Source organism: Coccinella septempunctata, chromosome 7 (genome assembly GCF_907165205.1).
Source record: "Coccinella septempunctata chromosome 7, icCocSept1.1, whole genome shotgun sequence".
Classification (NCBI taxonomy): domain Eukaryota; kingdom Metazoa; phylum Arthropoda; class Insecta; order Coleoptera; family Coccinellidae; genus Coccinella; species Coccinella septempunctata.
In genome coordinates this window covers 6,512,023-6,529,921 of record NC_058195.1, presented here as the reverse complement: position 1 = coordinate 6,529,921, position 17,899 = coordinate 6,512,023, and the positions used below count along the sequence as shown (strand labels likewise).

The window sequence follows — 17,899 nt, the reverse complement described above, 5'->3', positions numbered from 1 at the left end:
CGGCAAATTTCCCACCATATTGTTCGTTTTTCCGAATTTCAATCCTGAATTCAAAGAAATTTCTTTCGATGATTTCACTTCGTGAATCAGAAAACAATTAGGTACTAATTAACCTATATCTGAAATGAATTTCACATGGAAATGGTTCTGATTTAATGAAAAAATGAATATGAATCCTTGACTTCCCAAACAAAACAAAAATAACAAAAAATACCTACAATAGCTTCTTGATCTGGGATTCACATGGCGCACAATTGTTTCTTGAATACTCCACATCACATGACAATGGAATACTATTTTCGTTGAAAAACTCATTAGTATGAAACAACCACGATATCGTGAAAACTCAATGTTTGTTAGGAATTTTCACTTACGTATATTTGAATACAAAATATGCTGATTCTACTGATAGCAAATCCAACTTCAATGAGTGAATTAGTGTTGAGGAAAATTCAATATGTATCCATATTTCGATTTATTAACGTCAAAAATCTGCGGAGTCTAGATGAGAAGAAAATCACATTTTCCGATTAATAAATAAAAAAACAATCAATTATGTACAATTTTATTCAACATTCAACAGCTAGAAATAAATTACAACGCTACATACAATAAATAAAAATCCTAAAATAATATTTGGTCTGAAGCTTGTGGAAGAACCTGCCACCATTACAGTTTTCCTGTTTCTGTAACTGCACTGGCTCTGTTTCTCCCTGTTCACGTATACAGAGAAATTCGGGAATTTTTCTACTGTCTCTTTCTGCAACAGGAAGAAGAAATGCATAAGAGTTTTTTTTCGATTTGCCTAAGTTGGTTGTTGACAGGCAGTAGCCAATATGGCTGCGGCGGCATCTGTCAAATTTATGGTTTATTTTTCAGTTATTGATGCCCGCTACACGATTGGCCAGCTAGTTCAAGTAGGTAATAAAACTTTATCATCAAAATGGCTTGTTTTACAGCAGGCACAAATTCGGGTTTGGTTTTGGATTCCATTCCAACATCGACACGCCTCTGTCGCCTATCTTTGCCTCAATAAAGAGTAAGAAAAAAATTCGGTGGTGGGAGTATAATAAAGGATCAAGGATCGTCTTTTTAATATTTTCGGAAGAGCAACCAGATCGATTTATGGGATGTTTGTATAGAAGATATGAATTTTTCTGGGGAAAATATGATTCTGGCTCTGCAGAAGTGCAGGAAACTGGATAAATTCACGAAAAGACCAGGGATTTTCATCTCTAGACCCGATATTCTCATTCTGTAATATTGCTTCGATATAACTTAAAGAATATACCCCCTATAAATATTTGTATTTTGCTTGTATTCGATGATATTCTCTACTCGACATTATTTCAGCAATACCTACATCCTTCATTTTAAATCCCGCTAAAATTATTCACAACAAAGGTTTTGTACAGATTTTTATATACAGGTACATATTTTTCATCTTCGCGCACCTGAAGATGCTCAAATTATATCGAAACAAGTGCGGTAATATTTACTGAACTTTCGGAAGATTATTACAGAGATTTAGAAGAATGTGTGGTTACTCACAATAGCTAGAGAATCATCCCTCTTCCTGCAGAAGGTCAAGTGCAGCCCCGTATAGAAATACTCCTCCATTTTCTTCGTCAACAGAGGTTCGCTATACGGGATATTCTGTAGGTGGGTGGTGAAACTCTTATTTTGGAACTCCTGAGGCTCCTTTATTATAAGCTCATCGAACAAGTTCCTACTCTGCTGACTGTGCAGGTCTATGCTGTAATCTCTGGCGTTCTGCAAGGCCACCACAGCCCTCCTGTTGGCCTCTGGTGACATTTCGTCTCCTGGACTGTAGCCGAATAGTGGACTGGTGGTTGTAGAAGTGGATTGGGCTGTGTCACTCCTGAAACATCGTGTGGAACATAACAAATAAGGTAGAAAGGTATAGGAGGAATAAAGGTATATAGATAACGAATACTAACCCTCCCTGAAGGAACAAAGTCTCAATTTCTGTCATATTTTTTCCGTAGAATTCCTTGACCCCTAGGTTTTGGAAGAAGTACTGGATTGGTGGCATTGAGTAACATCCAGCCAATTCGGTTCTTGGGTAGTGCAGGATAAAAGCTAGGCACATTTCTTCTTTGGTTGAGTATCCTCCCAGTGTTGGTTGTGTCCTGTCGACCGTCGAGTAAGAGCATTCGGTTATGAGACCATCTCCTGGTAGTATCACTGCGTTTTGGAAGAGAGCCCTGGATTGTTGGTAGTTGAAGTCGTAGTGGTTGTCCTGGGGATAAATTGATCATGGTTAGAGATATTTTGATACCACAATCTTTGATCTAGGGAAGACATTCTATGATTTTCACACTCATGTTCACCAAACCAATAAGCAAGAGATAACTGGAGATGACTAAAATGTTTTTACATAAAAATCAGCATCAACGATAACAAAAGTGAAGTTTCTGTAGATCAAAATGCAAAATTCGATGTTTCTACAGATGAAAAACAACTTTGGTTCATTTCCCGAAGTTGCCTGGATCCAGTGGTCCTTGAATTTCAGCCCCAAGTTTCAGCACACCCTTGATTAGTTCCACAAACGATTCATCAACCGTCCCGGTCTGGAGTTGAGGACAAATTATCGAGCAGGCAATTAAGATTCATTGCAAATCGACCAGAAAACTTAAATGCAATTAAGGCTACCCACCTGAGCTAATGGAGGCAGTTCCTTTCCCGCCCTGATGTGGCGAAGCTTCAACTTTCTTCCAGCCAGGTGGGAATGCAGCATCACAGAAGCCACGTTCACACCTTCTTTTGGAAAGACCTGGAAAAAGATGATTGATGGTAGGGTTTTTTTTCAAGCAGAACCGTCTCTGGGATAGGGGAGGGTTATGCTATTTATTTGGAGCTTGGAAAGATCAGTTTTATCTTCGTTTTTAGTTAGGAATAGTAACTAGAAAGTTTTGAGGTATGAAAGACTACACTACACCCCCATGAGAAAATTGCCGAGAATAATATAAAAGTAGGTCATGGAGATAAGCCCCATTTACGAGGATGCATCTCGCATATCCCAATTAATCACATGGGGGTTCGAACAATGCGCTTAACCCTTCCATAAATTCATGGAATTCCAGTTCACGTCGAAAGAACAAGGTTAATAGAAGCCATCATTTTGATATGATTGATTAGAGGATCCAGCCGAATTCGTCTATTGTTCGTCTTCGATTTTCGAATTAATTATCTTCCTAAAAAGGTTTTTATCGGCATTTAATAACGAAAACTGGAGGTCTGAGGAAGATATATTTCTTTTCCACCTTTTTTTTACATTGATGGCGGTTTCGTTAGTTGTCAACCCTGAGTAACACATATATACCATCTTTATAAATAAAAATGGAGCCCTGCTTTGTGTTGTCATCGCATCACGTAAAAACGGCAGATCCGATTTTATTCATTTGGTCTTTAAAATCTTCCTCATACTTTGAAGAATGTTTTAAAAGGAGAAAAATTCGGAAAAGTATCCTGGAAAGCTGGGAAAATCAAGAAAACTTAACGAAATTTGAATTTCGCGCGCAAGTTGACAGTTGAGAAATGAACTTAGACCTGTTTGCACCAAACGCACTTAGTGTTAAGTGTCCTTTAAAATGAACCCTTAACTTAAATTACGTTGCACCAACTGTTAAATGACATTTAAATGGCTAAAGCTAGCCTTAAATTTAAGCGCTCCTGTAATGACCTTTTAGGTATTTAATGGCGGGATTCTAACCTATAATAATTTGTTGAACTCATAAGCTGGCTGCAGAACTGCTGTGGTTCTTCTTATAACGTCAAGTACCTTTTATTTGACAATCCATTTCATTATCAATCATAATGCTAATTCAGCAACAAAAAGTTGTTACTCTTTGATAATAATATAATAGTTTACTTGACACTGACTGACAGGACAATAAAGTTAGGTTAATGAAATGACAACGATCATCGGCAACCGGCCAACCAATGAAAAGGCTTTATTAAACTAGAATGAAGTTGCGCCAAAATAAAAAACTGAAATATCACTAGATATGAAAACTTAAGGGCCCCTTACTTAAGATTCTGTTAAGCCGCAGTCGTGCAACTGACAATAAAATTAAGCGTCCATTAACTTTAAACTACGCTTAGTTAAGTACTCATTTTAAGGGGGATTGGTGCAAACGGGCCTTAGGTATTTAATGGCGGCATTCTAACCTAAAATAATTTGTTGAACTCATAAACTGGCTGCAGAACTGCTGTGGTTTTTCTAATAACATCAAGTGACTTTTATTTGACAATCCATTTCATTATCAATAATAATGCTAATTCAGCAATAAAAATTTGTCACTCTTTGATAATAATATAATAGTTTACGTGACACTGCCTGACAGGACAATAAAGTTAGGTTGATGAAATGACAACGATCATCGGCAAGCGTCCAACCAATGAAAAGGCTTTATGGGACTAGAATGAAGTTGGACAAAAATAAAAAAACTGAAATATCACTAGATATCAAAACTTAAGGTCCCCTTACTTAAGATTCTGTTAAGCCGCAGTCGTGCAACTGGCAATAAAATTAAGCGTCCATTAACTTTAAACTTCGCTTAGTTATGTACTCATTTTAAGGGGGATTGGTGCAAACGGGAATTAATGAACAAAACGATCTCAATCTTGATTTAAGCTTCTCAAAGCTCAGCATTTCGGTCAATTCAGTCAACGGATTATTGTGGGTCCGAGTGATTGATTGATGATCTGTAGCATTAACTAAAATGTTCTCTCACCTCTCTAGTACACTCCGTGCTGCAATACCCAGCTGTCTTATATTCCTTCTGCTTTGGAGGGATGAAGTGCAAGTTAGACAGAGCCACCCCCGCTATCATGATTCCACCGTCGTTGGGCCTCAGTTCACTCGTGTAGTGCAGCCTTAACCCCGACGTATCTCTCGCTTTCTTCATCTGGGGATTATCGTAATGGATCTCCAGCATGTAGTACGAGTTCCTCTGTTGACCTATTGGTACCCCAACGGCTGGAGGAAAATTCTCTCCTGAAAACGAAAAATCTTCAGATTCTTATCTGATTCAGTAGATGTGGCATCGTGTGGTTACTCCCTGTTGCCGTTTCTTCGAAATTTCCTGGTTGAACCTACCTTTAGCTCCTATCGCCCATGCTACTAGGGGAGTTAGACATTTGTCCCACTCGAGTGGCATGTGTTGACCGTAGCATAATTGACCAGTCTGCTGAGCGAAGGCTTCCCATCTTTGGTTGTTACCATTCGGCCCCAACTGGCACTCGTGGACGATCATGTGATGCACGAAGTTAGTGTGGTTTGGTCCTATGAGCGGCTCGTAACCAATGATGTGGTGTTTACTGTCCAACTGAGGCGCTTTGAAAACTTTGCACCAGTATATCGTGTTCATGTTGGGCTTCACCTCAAACTGTTGAGAAAAATTGGTTGAGCAACCTCTGGTGATGTTTTGACGTTGCCAAACTTACGTTCTCTAGGGTTATGTCCCAGTATTTGACGTTTCTATTCTCTGTACGCTTGACCGGCGGAGGACCAAGGAGATGGAGGCTTTGGGAGCCTCTGGATTCGCCGTGGTAGACCATGTCTCCTTCGAATTGAGGGTCCGATTCTCTCATGGCCCATATCACTCTGACTGTATCAGCCTAGAAGAGGTATTGAATAAAATTTTAAAGACAATGGTTTTAATAAATTATTTATGAATTGAACTGATTTCTGAAATTCATTCAGTACTTTATTTTTTATTTAACAGGCATTCAAGATAACTCCTCATGTTGCTTTACGATAAACCTGGATACAGCATTTCAAGAAAGAGATGGAGTTAGAGTAAAAAAAAAAGAAATGCTGCTTAATTGAAGAAGAAAATACTAATACAAAAGGAATTGAGGATCAATTCTAGAAAATACAAATATGAAAGGAAGGAAAGAAGACATATATACAGAAAGTATAGGAACAAAAACAAACGCTCATACATCTGACCAACTTCTTACTCACATTCAAGACATAATCGTGAATGTCGCAAGTGTCCAAGGCCCTTCGAAACTCCAGGACTGTATGGGTTTCGTTCTGCATCCCCTTCTCCAGGGTGTAGTTGTCTACTTCGTCCCTGATCGGGGAGGACCCTTGCCCCTTGGGCACTCCATGGCAGTCCTGTAAAATTGCACATAATTAGAGACCTGCTGCTGACGGGGGTTGAGCTAATGGAAGTTTTATACAGCGAAATATGGGGAATTTCAGGAATGGCAAACCTCTGGCGTAGAGGATGGTGGAAGGTGTTGTTGGGATATAATATCATGGATGGAGCTGATCCAAAATAGGTCGGAGTTAAATTTGAACAGAATTATAAGTGCGGAGATGGCAGGACTATTGAAAATTCGCAAATTTGTTGATTTCCAGGTTTTGCTCCCAGATTTGAGACAATCATCGCCGCTTAGACTGCTTAACACCTCATTTGTCAAAGGAGACGTTTACCGGGAATATAGATTCATAGCAGAATGCAAGAATGGTTTCGATCTTTGATCCACAACTTTAATGCATTCCCTTTTTGTCGAAAACACTTTTCTTGCAACTCTACATCGTGGGGCTCCTACCAATTTGTACGGAATCTACAGACGTCTAGTGCAGCCTAGGTAGAACATTCGTCTACTTGACCATAGGTGGCGCACCCTTTTGTTTATCTGTCAATGGAGCTTCTACATTTGTAATGATACAGTTTGTGATCATACTGAACATCATGGTCAAAGATTATAGAGTAGAAAGATAGGAAACGAAGCGACTAAAGTGATGTGAGCGCCATCTGTGTTTCAAATGTGTTTTTAAGGCCTTAAGACTGGTTAAAATTTTAATTCGAGGGACATATGAAATTTTGCGAGATGTCAGAGTCAGATGGCCATTTTGATCAAACAGGTTTTGAATGTTTTGATTCTCGTATCCATAGACAACCTCATATCGCCTTTTGTTTTTCAAGCCCGTTCTAGTTGCTGATTATTGAAATTTTTGTCTAATTTCTTGGCGAAAACCTCAGAATATCGTTCGAAAATTATTGTATGGTGAAGAACTGTCGATAAAATAAAACGAATTTTACTAAGGAAAATGGGAATGTAAGTATTAAAACTGGTAACATGTGACTCGGTCATTCATTGATTTTTATTTTCAGTGCTACGAAGTAGATAAATATTTTCAGGGCGTAAAGGCCTGCAAACACTACTGACTACACCATGTGCAATGAACATTTTACTGTAAGTCGATTGAGAACTGTTTTTCCACGTCAATTGTTGTATGCAGGAAGCATACCTTGCATGAAGGGCCCATTTAGGGGAAATTATGACTTTTATACGTCCTTTCAAAGATTCTCAATTGCCTTCAATATATTCAGAAATGCAAAAGTTTTATGGATTTCGATTTGGGAAACGGGTGACTGTCAAATTGTTGTTTGGAAAGTCAAAGTTTTATGAAACATTCTATGAGTGTTTTGTTCATTCGTCAAACAATTTGTATATTATGTCATAAAGAGATCATGATCATACCATGAAGAAATCATAAAAAAGCATGAAGAAATTATACTGATGGGCTTGAATACAGGTCTTGTATACCTCTGTAAGGTTTTTTTCAATTGTGGTTCTGAAAATTTTGTAAATAATATGTAAGTATCGGAAATGTGTATCTTATGACGATAAATTGAATATTGGTTCATATCAATTTTTGATATAAATTGTACAAATTCAACTCAGTTTATTAATTCAAAACGTTTTCACAGAAAAAACACCTTTGACGTACCTATAGCAGATAAACATGTACTCTTGTATCCTAGTCAAAGCTCTATTCGTAGTCCATAATTTCAAATTTTTGTAAATTTTTTATAGCTTGCAAATAAAAATTTATCACATCCAACACAGCGTATTTCATTGATACCAATCGATTCCAAACAATGTTCAGACATCCTGGTCACAAAACAAAACCATCCCTTTGTTTTGTCGCTCAGGATGTTTGTTTTCTGGTGTCAACAAGGTCAATATTGAAATTCAATACAAGGAATAGAATTCGAATTTCGCGCCCCACAATTATAAAACAGAAAACTGTTATTAAACAGCTTCTCTGTATTGATAATACGTTTTCAGCGCCATCTCATTGTCAAATGTGTTTTAACTGGCCAAAATGTAGTCGGTTTTTAGTACTAGCGATATGAGGGTGGTTCCTATCTTTCTACTCTGTAATCTTTGATCATGATGTTAAGCAAACGATGCAAGCGTTTCACAAGAGAGGAAACTGAAGAAATAGTAAGAAAAGGGAACACTTACGTTTATGACTGGAGATCAGATTGCTCTATGACTAATCTCTAAAATTTTCCACGCACGAAAAAGTGTATTAGAATCATTCATAATATTCTCGATCCAAAATCTTCGTGCTAGTGCCCTTCGAACAGGTAGTAAGTGACATGCACCGTTTTTAACTGAATTTCACGGCTCCACATGATATCAAACCGTTCCTGTCACAAACTGGGATCTGAACTTCGAAATACGGATCTGAGTATGTCGTGGAACCCACGAGGAATGTTAATAATGCCAGTTTGGCCAAGAGTAGATCCCTTGGATTTGAAATTTGTATTAAAAAACGCTGTGTCTCTTACTTCTGCATGAATAATTCAATGGGATTGGAAGAAATAGAGATTTATATCTCGAGATTGACATCACTGTTAATTCCAGAGAGGTTTTTGAGGCGATCAAGATGGTTATAGCTACACTATACTATCAATGTATTGGTAGCATCAGCTTGGCAGCATTTTTCAGGAAATCTGCATGTAGAGAAAGGCGGATTGAGGAAGTTTTTGGGTAGGAAATTAACTTCTAAGCCCAAACCACCGCTCAGAACAAAAATTTTCATCGTTGACAATCACTTTCGCCTTCTATTCCCCGTTCTACACCTTATAATGAACGTTAATTTTTTTCTTCCATCGCCACTTCAATCTTCGCATTTCCTGTACATAAATAACGAAAATAACAAGCCTTATCTTGCGTTATGGCGATAATTACCCTTGTCCGGAGCGCGCACGAACATTTTTTTTCCCTGGAAAGGCTCAAACGTAAACCGTCGAACAATACAACTTCCTGCTGGCGTTTCCTGCCCTCAAGAACTAAACTTTACGGCAGGTCTATTTTTAATCATTCTAATGAGACGGGAACCGGTCTAGAAAGATTCATAAAGGATCCTTTACACCTCAGGAATTTCCTGCGCTTCCATGCAATGTGACATTTGAATATGTGGGCTCATAATGTATACAGGATGTCCTCAGGATTTCCTGTTCGTTTTGAGAGCATTACCGAACGGTGAGCTTCGGTTTTTTTTTGGTTGAATGCTCGCTTGAAATACCATTCTCTGAGCTTACTGAAGCCGATTACCTATAGTCAACATTTCAAGGAGAGAACACCAACTCAAACATTACCTTCAATCATTATTTTCAACTAAACATATTTCTGTACAATTATTCTCCGTTTAAATACAGATATAAAGCAACAAAAATTCGTATCGTCTCTTTTTATCTCAAATTCTTGCCTCATGTTAGGAGTTTATCGAGGAAAACTCCAGAAGAAGAAGGAAATTTCATTATATTCAACCTAACGTCGACAGTAATAAACGTCCAAACTTCTAACGAATTCCTCTGTAGAAAATTCAAAGTGAAAAGCTCTTAAGGATATAAAAATAATCTTCCACATGAGTCCTCCCTAGAAATAGACCCTTGAACTATGAAAAGAGCCTGGAAAATTCCCCAGAATTATGTCAAAAAAGCTAGAGCTTCCGATTGGTTTAGCAGAGTAATACGTCAATTAGAGATCAACAGATTCAATAATGTTTCTTTGATATTTGTATAACGTATAAGAGTAAGAGGTAAACAGAGCTGGAAAATCGAATTTTCACTAACTAAAAATGATGCCCTTCGTTCATGAGTAACTTAGGCCCGTTTGCACCAATCCCCCTTAAAATGAGTACCTAACTAAGCGTAGTTTAAAGTTAATGGACGCTTAATTTTATTGCCAGTTGCACGACTGCGGCTTAACAGAATCTTAAGTAAGGGGCCCTTAAGTTTTTATATCTAGTGATATTTCTGTTTTTTATTTTGGTTCAACTTCATGCTAGTCCAATAAAGCTATTTCATTGGTTGGCCGGTTGCCGATGATCGTTGTCATTTCATTAACCTAACTTTATTGTCCTGTCAGTCAGTGTCAAGTAAACTATTATATTATTATCAAAGAGTGACAATTTTTTGTTGCTGAATTAGCATTATTATTGATAATGAAAAGGAATGTCAAATAAAAGGTACTTGACGTTATTAGAAAAACCACAGCAGTTCTGCAGCCAGTTTATGAGTTCAACAAATTATTTTAGGTTAGAATCCCGCCCTTAAATACCTAAGCGGTCATTACAGGAGCGCTTAAATTTAAGGCTAGCTTTAGCCATTTAGATGTCACTTAACAGTTGGTGCAATGTAATCTACGTTAAGGGTTCATTTTAAGGGACACTTAACACTAAGTGCGTTTGGTGCAAACGGGTCTTAGGGCAATTCAGAATTTCCGATCTCACTCAGGACATTGGAACCAGGCTAATTTTTTCTGGAGTACCACAAGGGGCAGTGTATGGGCTATTCTAAATTATGATCTGATGGAGTTCCCACTTCTATATTGTCAGTTTGGTTCAGGAATTTGATGAATTCGATTGATCAAGCTCTAATATTGAAGTTGGATTGAAATTCTGGGAAGAAAAGCAGTAAAATTAGCTGAAATAATTGGGAGATCAATTAAAGAAAAGGTCGGATTCTATTCGATTGAATTTCTTTGGGACACCCCATGGAGGATTTTGCGAAGCTTTGGGCCTCTGAATATCCCAGCCACATCCACTGTCTATGGCAAGGCCGAAATCTACGTGAAATTTAAATTTCAAATCCCGGATAACGAGAGGAAATGATGCTGCCTCCAAGCGAGAATAATTATACTGAAAAAATGCGGGAATTTGCATCAAAATATGGGGATATACATCTTGAATGGAAAAATGTTTTGGCAACTTTTCCAGGCACGATTATCAGTTTAATTTCGAATTGAAGGGAGGTCGGTCGTATCAGGGTTTAGATATTGATGATACGAACGTTTTGCGGTTATCAACTCATTTGTTTTTCGTACCGACCGAAGATCTGGGTCAAACAAGAGTTTTCAGGCAAATACAACAGTGGTACTGTGTGATATATCACTTCGAAAACCTAAAAAAAAACGGTTGGCAGGACCACAAAGATGCACTCCAATTGAAACACTTCTGTATGTATGTAAAAACTAGTGGTTTTCAGCTAAGTACCTGATAGAAGTTCGAAAAAAGATGAGCAAATATTAGGAGCATTGTTATGAAAGGTTGTAATGCGTTTCAACAGCGATTGGTTCCATTATTGCTTCGTTTTCTGACATCTACATGAAAATACGAGCATGTATTGATAACTAGTTCCCCTAGACCAGTTCCATGTATAAAAAAATATTGCGTTACCACAGCAACGAACAATAACTCATTAGAAGTGTCATTGTGAAGTTTGAGGTCGAAAAAGTAAACCAGATTTACGCGATAGATTAAAACAAAGAAGATGTTCACCGAAAAATTGGAGTATCGAGAAATCACCAAGTACCTGTATTTAAAGGGGTTAAGAGGTAAGCAGATTTACGAAGATATGCTTAATACCCTTGATGATCGATGTCCTTCGTATGCGACCGTGAAAAATTGGACTGCAAGCCTCAAAAGAGGTAAATTTTCCATCAAAGATGATGACCGATCTGGAAGGCCAGTTTCTGTGTCAGTCTCCGAAAATATCGATGCAGTTCATGACATGATTTTATCAGACCGTTGAATTGGGCTAAAACGGATATCTGAAGCATTGAATATTTCATAAGAACGCGTTCATCATATAGTTTACGTCAATTTGGACATGAGAAAAATTGCTGCAAAATGGATCCCCAAATGTTTGAATGTTGACCAAAAACGTGCAAGGGTAGAAGCGTTCGATCTGTGCTCGATTTGAAAACGATGTAGACTTCTTAAACCAAATTGTTACTATGGATGAGATTTGGGTACATTTCTACGATCCAGAAACAAAGCAACAATCGATGGAATGGCGACACTCTGGTTTTCCAAGACCAGAAGAAGTTTCGTATCTAAAAATCTGCTGGAAAAGTCTTGCTTCAGTTTTTTGGGATTGCCATGGAGTAATCATTATTGATTTTTTGGATAAGGGTAGAACAATAACCGGAGATAACTATTCGACATTACTGAACACTATACGGGAAAAAATGAAAGAGAAAAGACGCGGAAAACTATCCAAAGGTGTTTTGTTTTGCAGGACAACGACCCTGCATACAAATCTCATGTTGCCATGCAAAAAATTCGTGATTTAGGGTTGGAATAACTAGCTAAAACACCCCCCTTATTCACCAGATTTGGCTCCATCCGACTATCATATCTTTCCTCAACTGTGGAGGTCTGGTTTGCAGAGCAAGAAGAAACATATATTTTGAAAGGTGTAGAGACGTTGCAGGTTCGCTGTAATAATTGTATCCAATTAAGAGGAGAATATGTTGAGTGAAAAAATATTTTGACATTGAAATTTTGTTTGGTTCTATAGTAGGCTAAGAATTCTTCAATATATCCTCGTGGATGTAAACCGCCAAAATTCCAATTCTTTTAGGTCAATTCCGAATCTATTATACGAAATTATCCCCAAAAATTAATGATGCTCCGAGAACAGAATATCGACAGTTAAATTTGTGGGAATCCTAACGAAAACAAACAATATCCCACAAGAATATTTCACAGGTGGTGAAGCACAAATTACACACCACGTAGGTACCATTCAGACCGCCTGTCAAACCTCCGGTTTTCCCGTGAACCTCAAGAATGGAGGATTTGGTCACACACGGTTGGCTTCATGGCCAACTGAGCATAACCATTCGCCAGATACGCAGACCGAAAACAATTTCCTACCTTTTCATTTTATGCTCGCGTGATGAGCCTACAGCTTTAGAAATGTAAATGATAGGTGAACGACTGACAGAAGACGTTGGAATGATACACCCTTGTCTTAAGCGGTATTTAGGAGTGATTAAAAGAGAGCTGATTTGGCTCGTGCTTTAACGGGCAATTAAAGACTTCGTTATACTGCCTCATCATCCTATTTAACAGTCTAAAACCGTTCAAGATTGGTTTGTGCTCATCAACCTCTTGGCCTTCAATGGTGGTCTCTTTCCATGAGTTTGTACCAGGGAAATGAGCTAAATCTAGATGGATTTGTCTTCCCTTTGACTGACTATATAGTCAAGTTGAGTTTTCATGAAGACCTAATAATTGTTAATTTATGGGGTGCTTACATGTAGGAAAGCCCTTCCATTCCTGTCGTCAACCCAACCTATGACGATATCAGCATCCTCCATGCCTCCATTGGGGCTAAAACCTATCCCAATGTATCCCCTAGTCCTGGCCTCAACCCTGAACAGAATCTCCTGGTGCCTAGGCTGCCATCTGAGTACTACAGCGCCTTCCTTGTCCAGCACTTCCGAATGAGTCCACTGATCTAACTCAGGATCAAACGCGTGTCTTCTACGTCTACTCCTCAATCTTCCTCTAAGTTCTGAAGCCCGATCAAATTCACTGAAAGTCCGAAATTTGTCTGTTTTTTGACTGTTCACTTTTTCCACGTGTTTCACATAATCTTCCACTAGATCGCCGAAGGTGTGGGGGGTTAGAATTGCCAGATATGTGGTGATTAGCAGGTGTGTCTTCATTTTGTCGTGTAGTCGTTTGTTGACATGTGATCTGGGGAAAATAGAGGTTTGCAATGAATGACTGGAAGGTTTTGAAAGTGGTTGCTTTTAAGGGTGAGTCAGTCATGATTCATCAAATTGGGGGAGGAATGGGCAATATGGCGTATAGGTAACTTGCACTTATGCACACATGGAATCATACGAATCTCATATTGATTTTTGAAAAGCATGCTTTTATGGTAGGTAAGTTATAGACGCAGAGTCATTGGTTTTCGTCCAATGCAAATTCTAGACAAAGGTCTCTAAGTAAGAAATAAAAACTTCTGGAAATGACCTTGAAATCTTGTCAGTTCGATTGAAGAATTTGCAGATTATCTACAGTGAAAGTGGAGATAAATTGTTTCACGAAAATTGATTGAGGTGCTCCTAGATTTGGCTTTATTTTAGTTTATTAAAAGTATAAAATCAATGGAAAACATGATGAAGGTATACTGAATCATAGCAGCTAGACACCTGAACTGAATCTATATTGCAAAAAGAATAATTTTTAGGAAAAACTTTTTGTGTGGAACTGTTTTTCCTCAATGGACTGAAAACATTTGACAAACTCACAACGTTTTTTTGATAAATTGTGGTTTTTAAAGTGTAAAAAACTTCAACATGGCGTAAAATGAATGGGCTTATATAAACTTTCAATAACTTTCATAGATTCAATATTACAACGAAAAACTTTTTCATTTGAAGAAAGGAAATGATGATTGAGTCAAGGTGGAAACATGAAAAACATGATTATGCAAATCTTAAGAAGGTTTTATTGCTAAATTTATGGCTCCTTTTGATTTGCGAGAGGAATTTCAACATAAAATTTGATGGAGCATTGGAAATTAAATAATAATAGAGAAACTAACAAGGAAAAGTAAACGTAAAATAGTAGCGATCACATAAGATAAAAAACAATAAAACCCACCCTCACTGAAACATCCAAACTGAACCAGAAAAACCACGAATTTTCACCAAAATTTCACTGCCAATACACAAAACAAAACCGGACCGAATTTGCGCAAAAATCAAACCGTTGTACCTAATGGCTGGTACGTTAAGTACGTTAAAACCGAGTTGGAAGGAAGTAGTCGAGTATCAAAACACATGGTACTACATCCTTTACATCCTGTGTGCTGACTGTCGAACCTGACAGGCTCTGAGCACCGGTGAGTCGAGCTTCTTGTGAGAAACAACTGCCGGTGTACCGGTGTGCCAATGGGGGCCCTCACCAACGGTGGCAGGATAACCTACCCATGGGGAACGCCCTGTTTGCACCCAGTGTCCTACGATCTTTCAGACGGCGATATCTTCCTATAATCAGAGGGAAAATCCATAAGAAGCATCGCTGAAGCTCAAGGTCAGCAGTTTCCATTCACATACCAAATATTTGGTGAAAAATCCCAACCGTTTCGAAGTTCTGGTGAAAACGAAGTTTAATTTTGAATCAACCCTACATTATAGCCTCAGCTTTCGAAATAACGGTCTTGCTTCTGTCACCCATTTCATTTTTTGTAGACTACTGTCCTTTCCAAACGAACAGCATGCGTTTTTCCACCGTACCGCACCGCACCGCACTGCGGTTTGCATGTAAAGTTCATTTTCCCCTGGAAATCGTCGCACAGTTCATTATTTATCTATTAAACCCTTCGTTTCCCCCCTCAACCCTTCCGTTAATCCTAGTTTGAGGGAAACTTTCGGGTGTGATACCTCTATTTCAGCGAGTCCAGTTCCTGGAGAGAAAGCTGCGGTTTTCCCGGGAAGCAATAAGTTTCGGGTAAGTGTAAGTGGTAATTCCGACGATAAATCGCGTTGATTTCATGTTGAGCGGCCTTGTTCGGAATGCTTGATAAGGGTGGTTTACATTCGGCGGAAATTGAATGAGAGAGTCGATAAGATTCATCAGGAAAACTCGTTGAAGCTATGAAACTGAATAATATGGGTGAGCGGGTACAATTCATGTTTGATAGGAGCGATTTTTATGGTTTTACCGGGAATAGGTTAGTAAAATGTTGATTCATCCACCTCAGAGGGAATGGGAGTTGATTTATCGCTCATTTCAATTTTCCGACTAGAGAAGAAAGTGCTATTTCTACGGCTTTATAGGAAAACTGCTTGATGTCGAATCAGCTATTCATTTGACAGGGATCCAATAGACCCTATGTGCGGTCTAGGTGGCACGTCCGACTACTTGGCGATAGATGGCGCACCTGTCTGTATATATCCTGAAGGCATATTACTTATTTGCATTCATTTCCTTCAGTCTAGTAGATATTGACTTATTATTCACATTGTGGTCGTGATGATGATGATCTGAAGGTAATCTGAAGTCCCCAGAATTGTCAGGACCGCTACTAGCGTGGGTACAGCGCGTGCCCCGCAAGCGGGCGGCCATCAGTAGGGGTGGCGGGGCGGTCAAGTTTCGTTAAATAGTACAAAATATATCGACCCGGGTCATTTTATTGACTAATTCGAGATCGTAGATAACGAATATGCAATTAGATTTTTTGTAGGACCAGTATTTTAGGGAATAAAACAATTTTAGTGGAAAATTTCGAAAAAATTGGTCAACTTTGAGGAGGAGCTTTAGCGGCCAGAAGAAGAGAGTTAGACATATGCTGATTTTTTGGTGATAGATGGATCCTTTGCGAATGGAAAATTATAGTTTTCATTCATATATCTCGAACAGTTTAGATTTTATGATTTTTTCCGCCAAGTTCCAAATTTTCCCATTTTTCATCGACCATAATTTGAATAATAAATTTCTTAAAAAATATCTGTTTACATTTTCGTTATCTACACCCTCGAATTAATCGACAGTATGAATTTGGTTCCGATCTGAGACCAAAAATTTTTTTCGAAAAACTCGCAATTTTTCCATGGAAAATTTGAAAAATTTTTGATCTTCCCGATTTCAACCAAAACTGGAGTATTCACTGAATCGAGGGCGTAGATCACGAATATGCAAACATAATTTTGCTGAAAGGATTAGTTTTCAAGTTATGGTCGATGGAAAATCCGAAATTTTGGACCTTCGCGGAAAAAATCATAAAATCTAAACTCTTAGCGATAGGTGAATGAAAGTTCGATTTTCCTATTAGCAAGGAATCAATCTATCACCAAAAAAATCAGCATATGTCCAGTGTCTCTTTTCTGACTGCTACAGCTCCTCAAAGTTGACCAATCTTTTCGAAATTTTTCACTAAAATTGATTTTTTTCCTGAAATAATAATCCTAGGAAAAATCTAATTGCACATTCGTAATCTATGACCTCGAATTAGTCAAAAAAAGATGATCCGGTCGATATATATCGAAAAATAAAAAATTTCGGATTTAGAATATTTCAGTCTGCTCCTGAATCAGACCGTTTTTCAACGTTGATTTAATGGAAACTTTTTATGCTAAAAATCGCTTTCCGTACTTCCGTGACATCTTTCCCCTGACAAAAGGGGGTGGAAAAATTAATGTTGCCTCATAATTCAAGACCCTATAGAAACGTCAACCCCTATAATCTTCTCGATAAAAAAAGGGTTGCGAAGTCCTGAATTTTTCAAGTTATTTACTCGATCGATATGCATGTGAATGATTGATTTGACCTTCGTAAAAGGGGGAATATGTGATGATTTCTCGATCTTCTGTTGGTTATTTCAAGTTGAATTTGAACAGTAAAAATATCACTGTGTTGCCTTATCGTCTAAAACTCCATGACCACACGACGTTCCACCGAGTACCAGTAATCTACCCATATCCCTTTCATTCATTCATTCTCTACGAGTATAATGGTAGTGGCGAAGAATACAAAACCGTCCACATTACATTCTTCGTTCTTGAAGGTTTCCTGCATAAATTTCAACGTCCAAAACTGATCTACATAAGATCATGATTCATTGTTTAGTTCCTACAACAAGAGCAGATATAGCATTTTTTCATTGGGGGGAATCCCCCAGATAACCTTCGAAATAAAAATAAAGTTCACAGAGCGTATAAAAACCGATACTCATGAGGTGCTAATTACCCTCATTACACCCCCCTCCAAAAATCCGCCAAGGTCCTTCAAAACCTGCAGAGAAAAAGTTTG

General features: G+C 38.2%; 1 protein-coding gene across 1 annotated transcript; it reads right to left on the bottom strand.

Annotated features, from left to right (window-relative positions):
• Nucleotides 1-549: 549 nt before the first annotated feature.
• Nucleotides 550-15,018, bottom strand: LOC123316940 (MOXD1 homolog 1). The gene is made up of 10 exons (XM_044903259.1): nucleotides 14,750-15,018; nucleotides 13,390-13,834; nucleotides 5,996-6,151; nucleotides 5,473-5,646; nucleotides 5,126-5,414; nucleotides 4,761-5,023; nucleotides 2,681-2,797; nucleotides 1,962-2,263; nucleotides 1,552-1,882; nucleotides 550-760 (listed from the first exon to the last, which is right to left on the bottom strand). Exons 2-10 carry the CDS (start codon nucleotides 13,801-13,803, stop codon nucleotides 584-586), a joined length of 2,223 nt encoding a protein of 740 aa, XP_044759194.1. The 5' UTR covers nucleotides 13,804-13,834; nucleotides 14,750-15,018; the 3' UTR covers nucleotides 550-583.
• Between the last annotated feature and the right edge of the window lie 2,881 nt (nucleotides 15,019-17,899).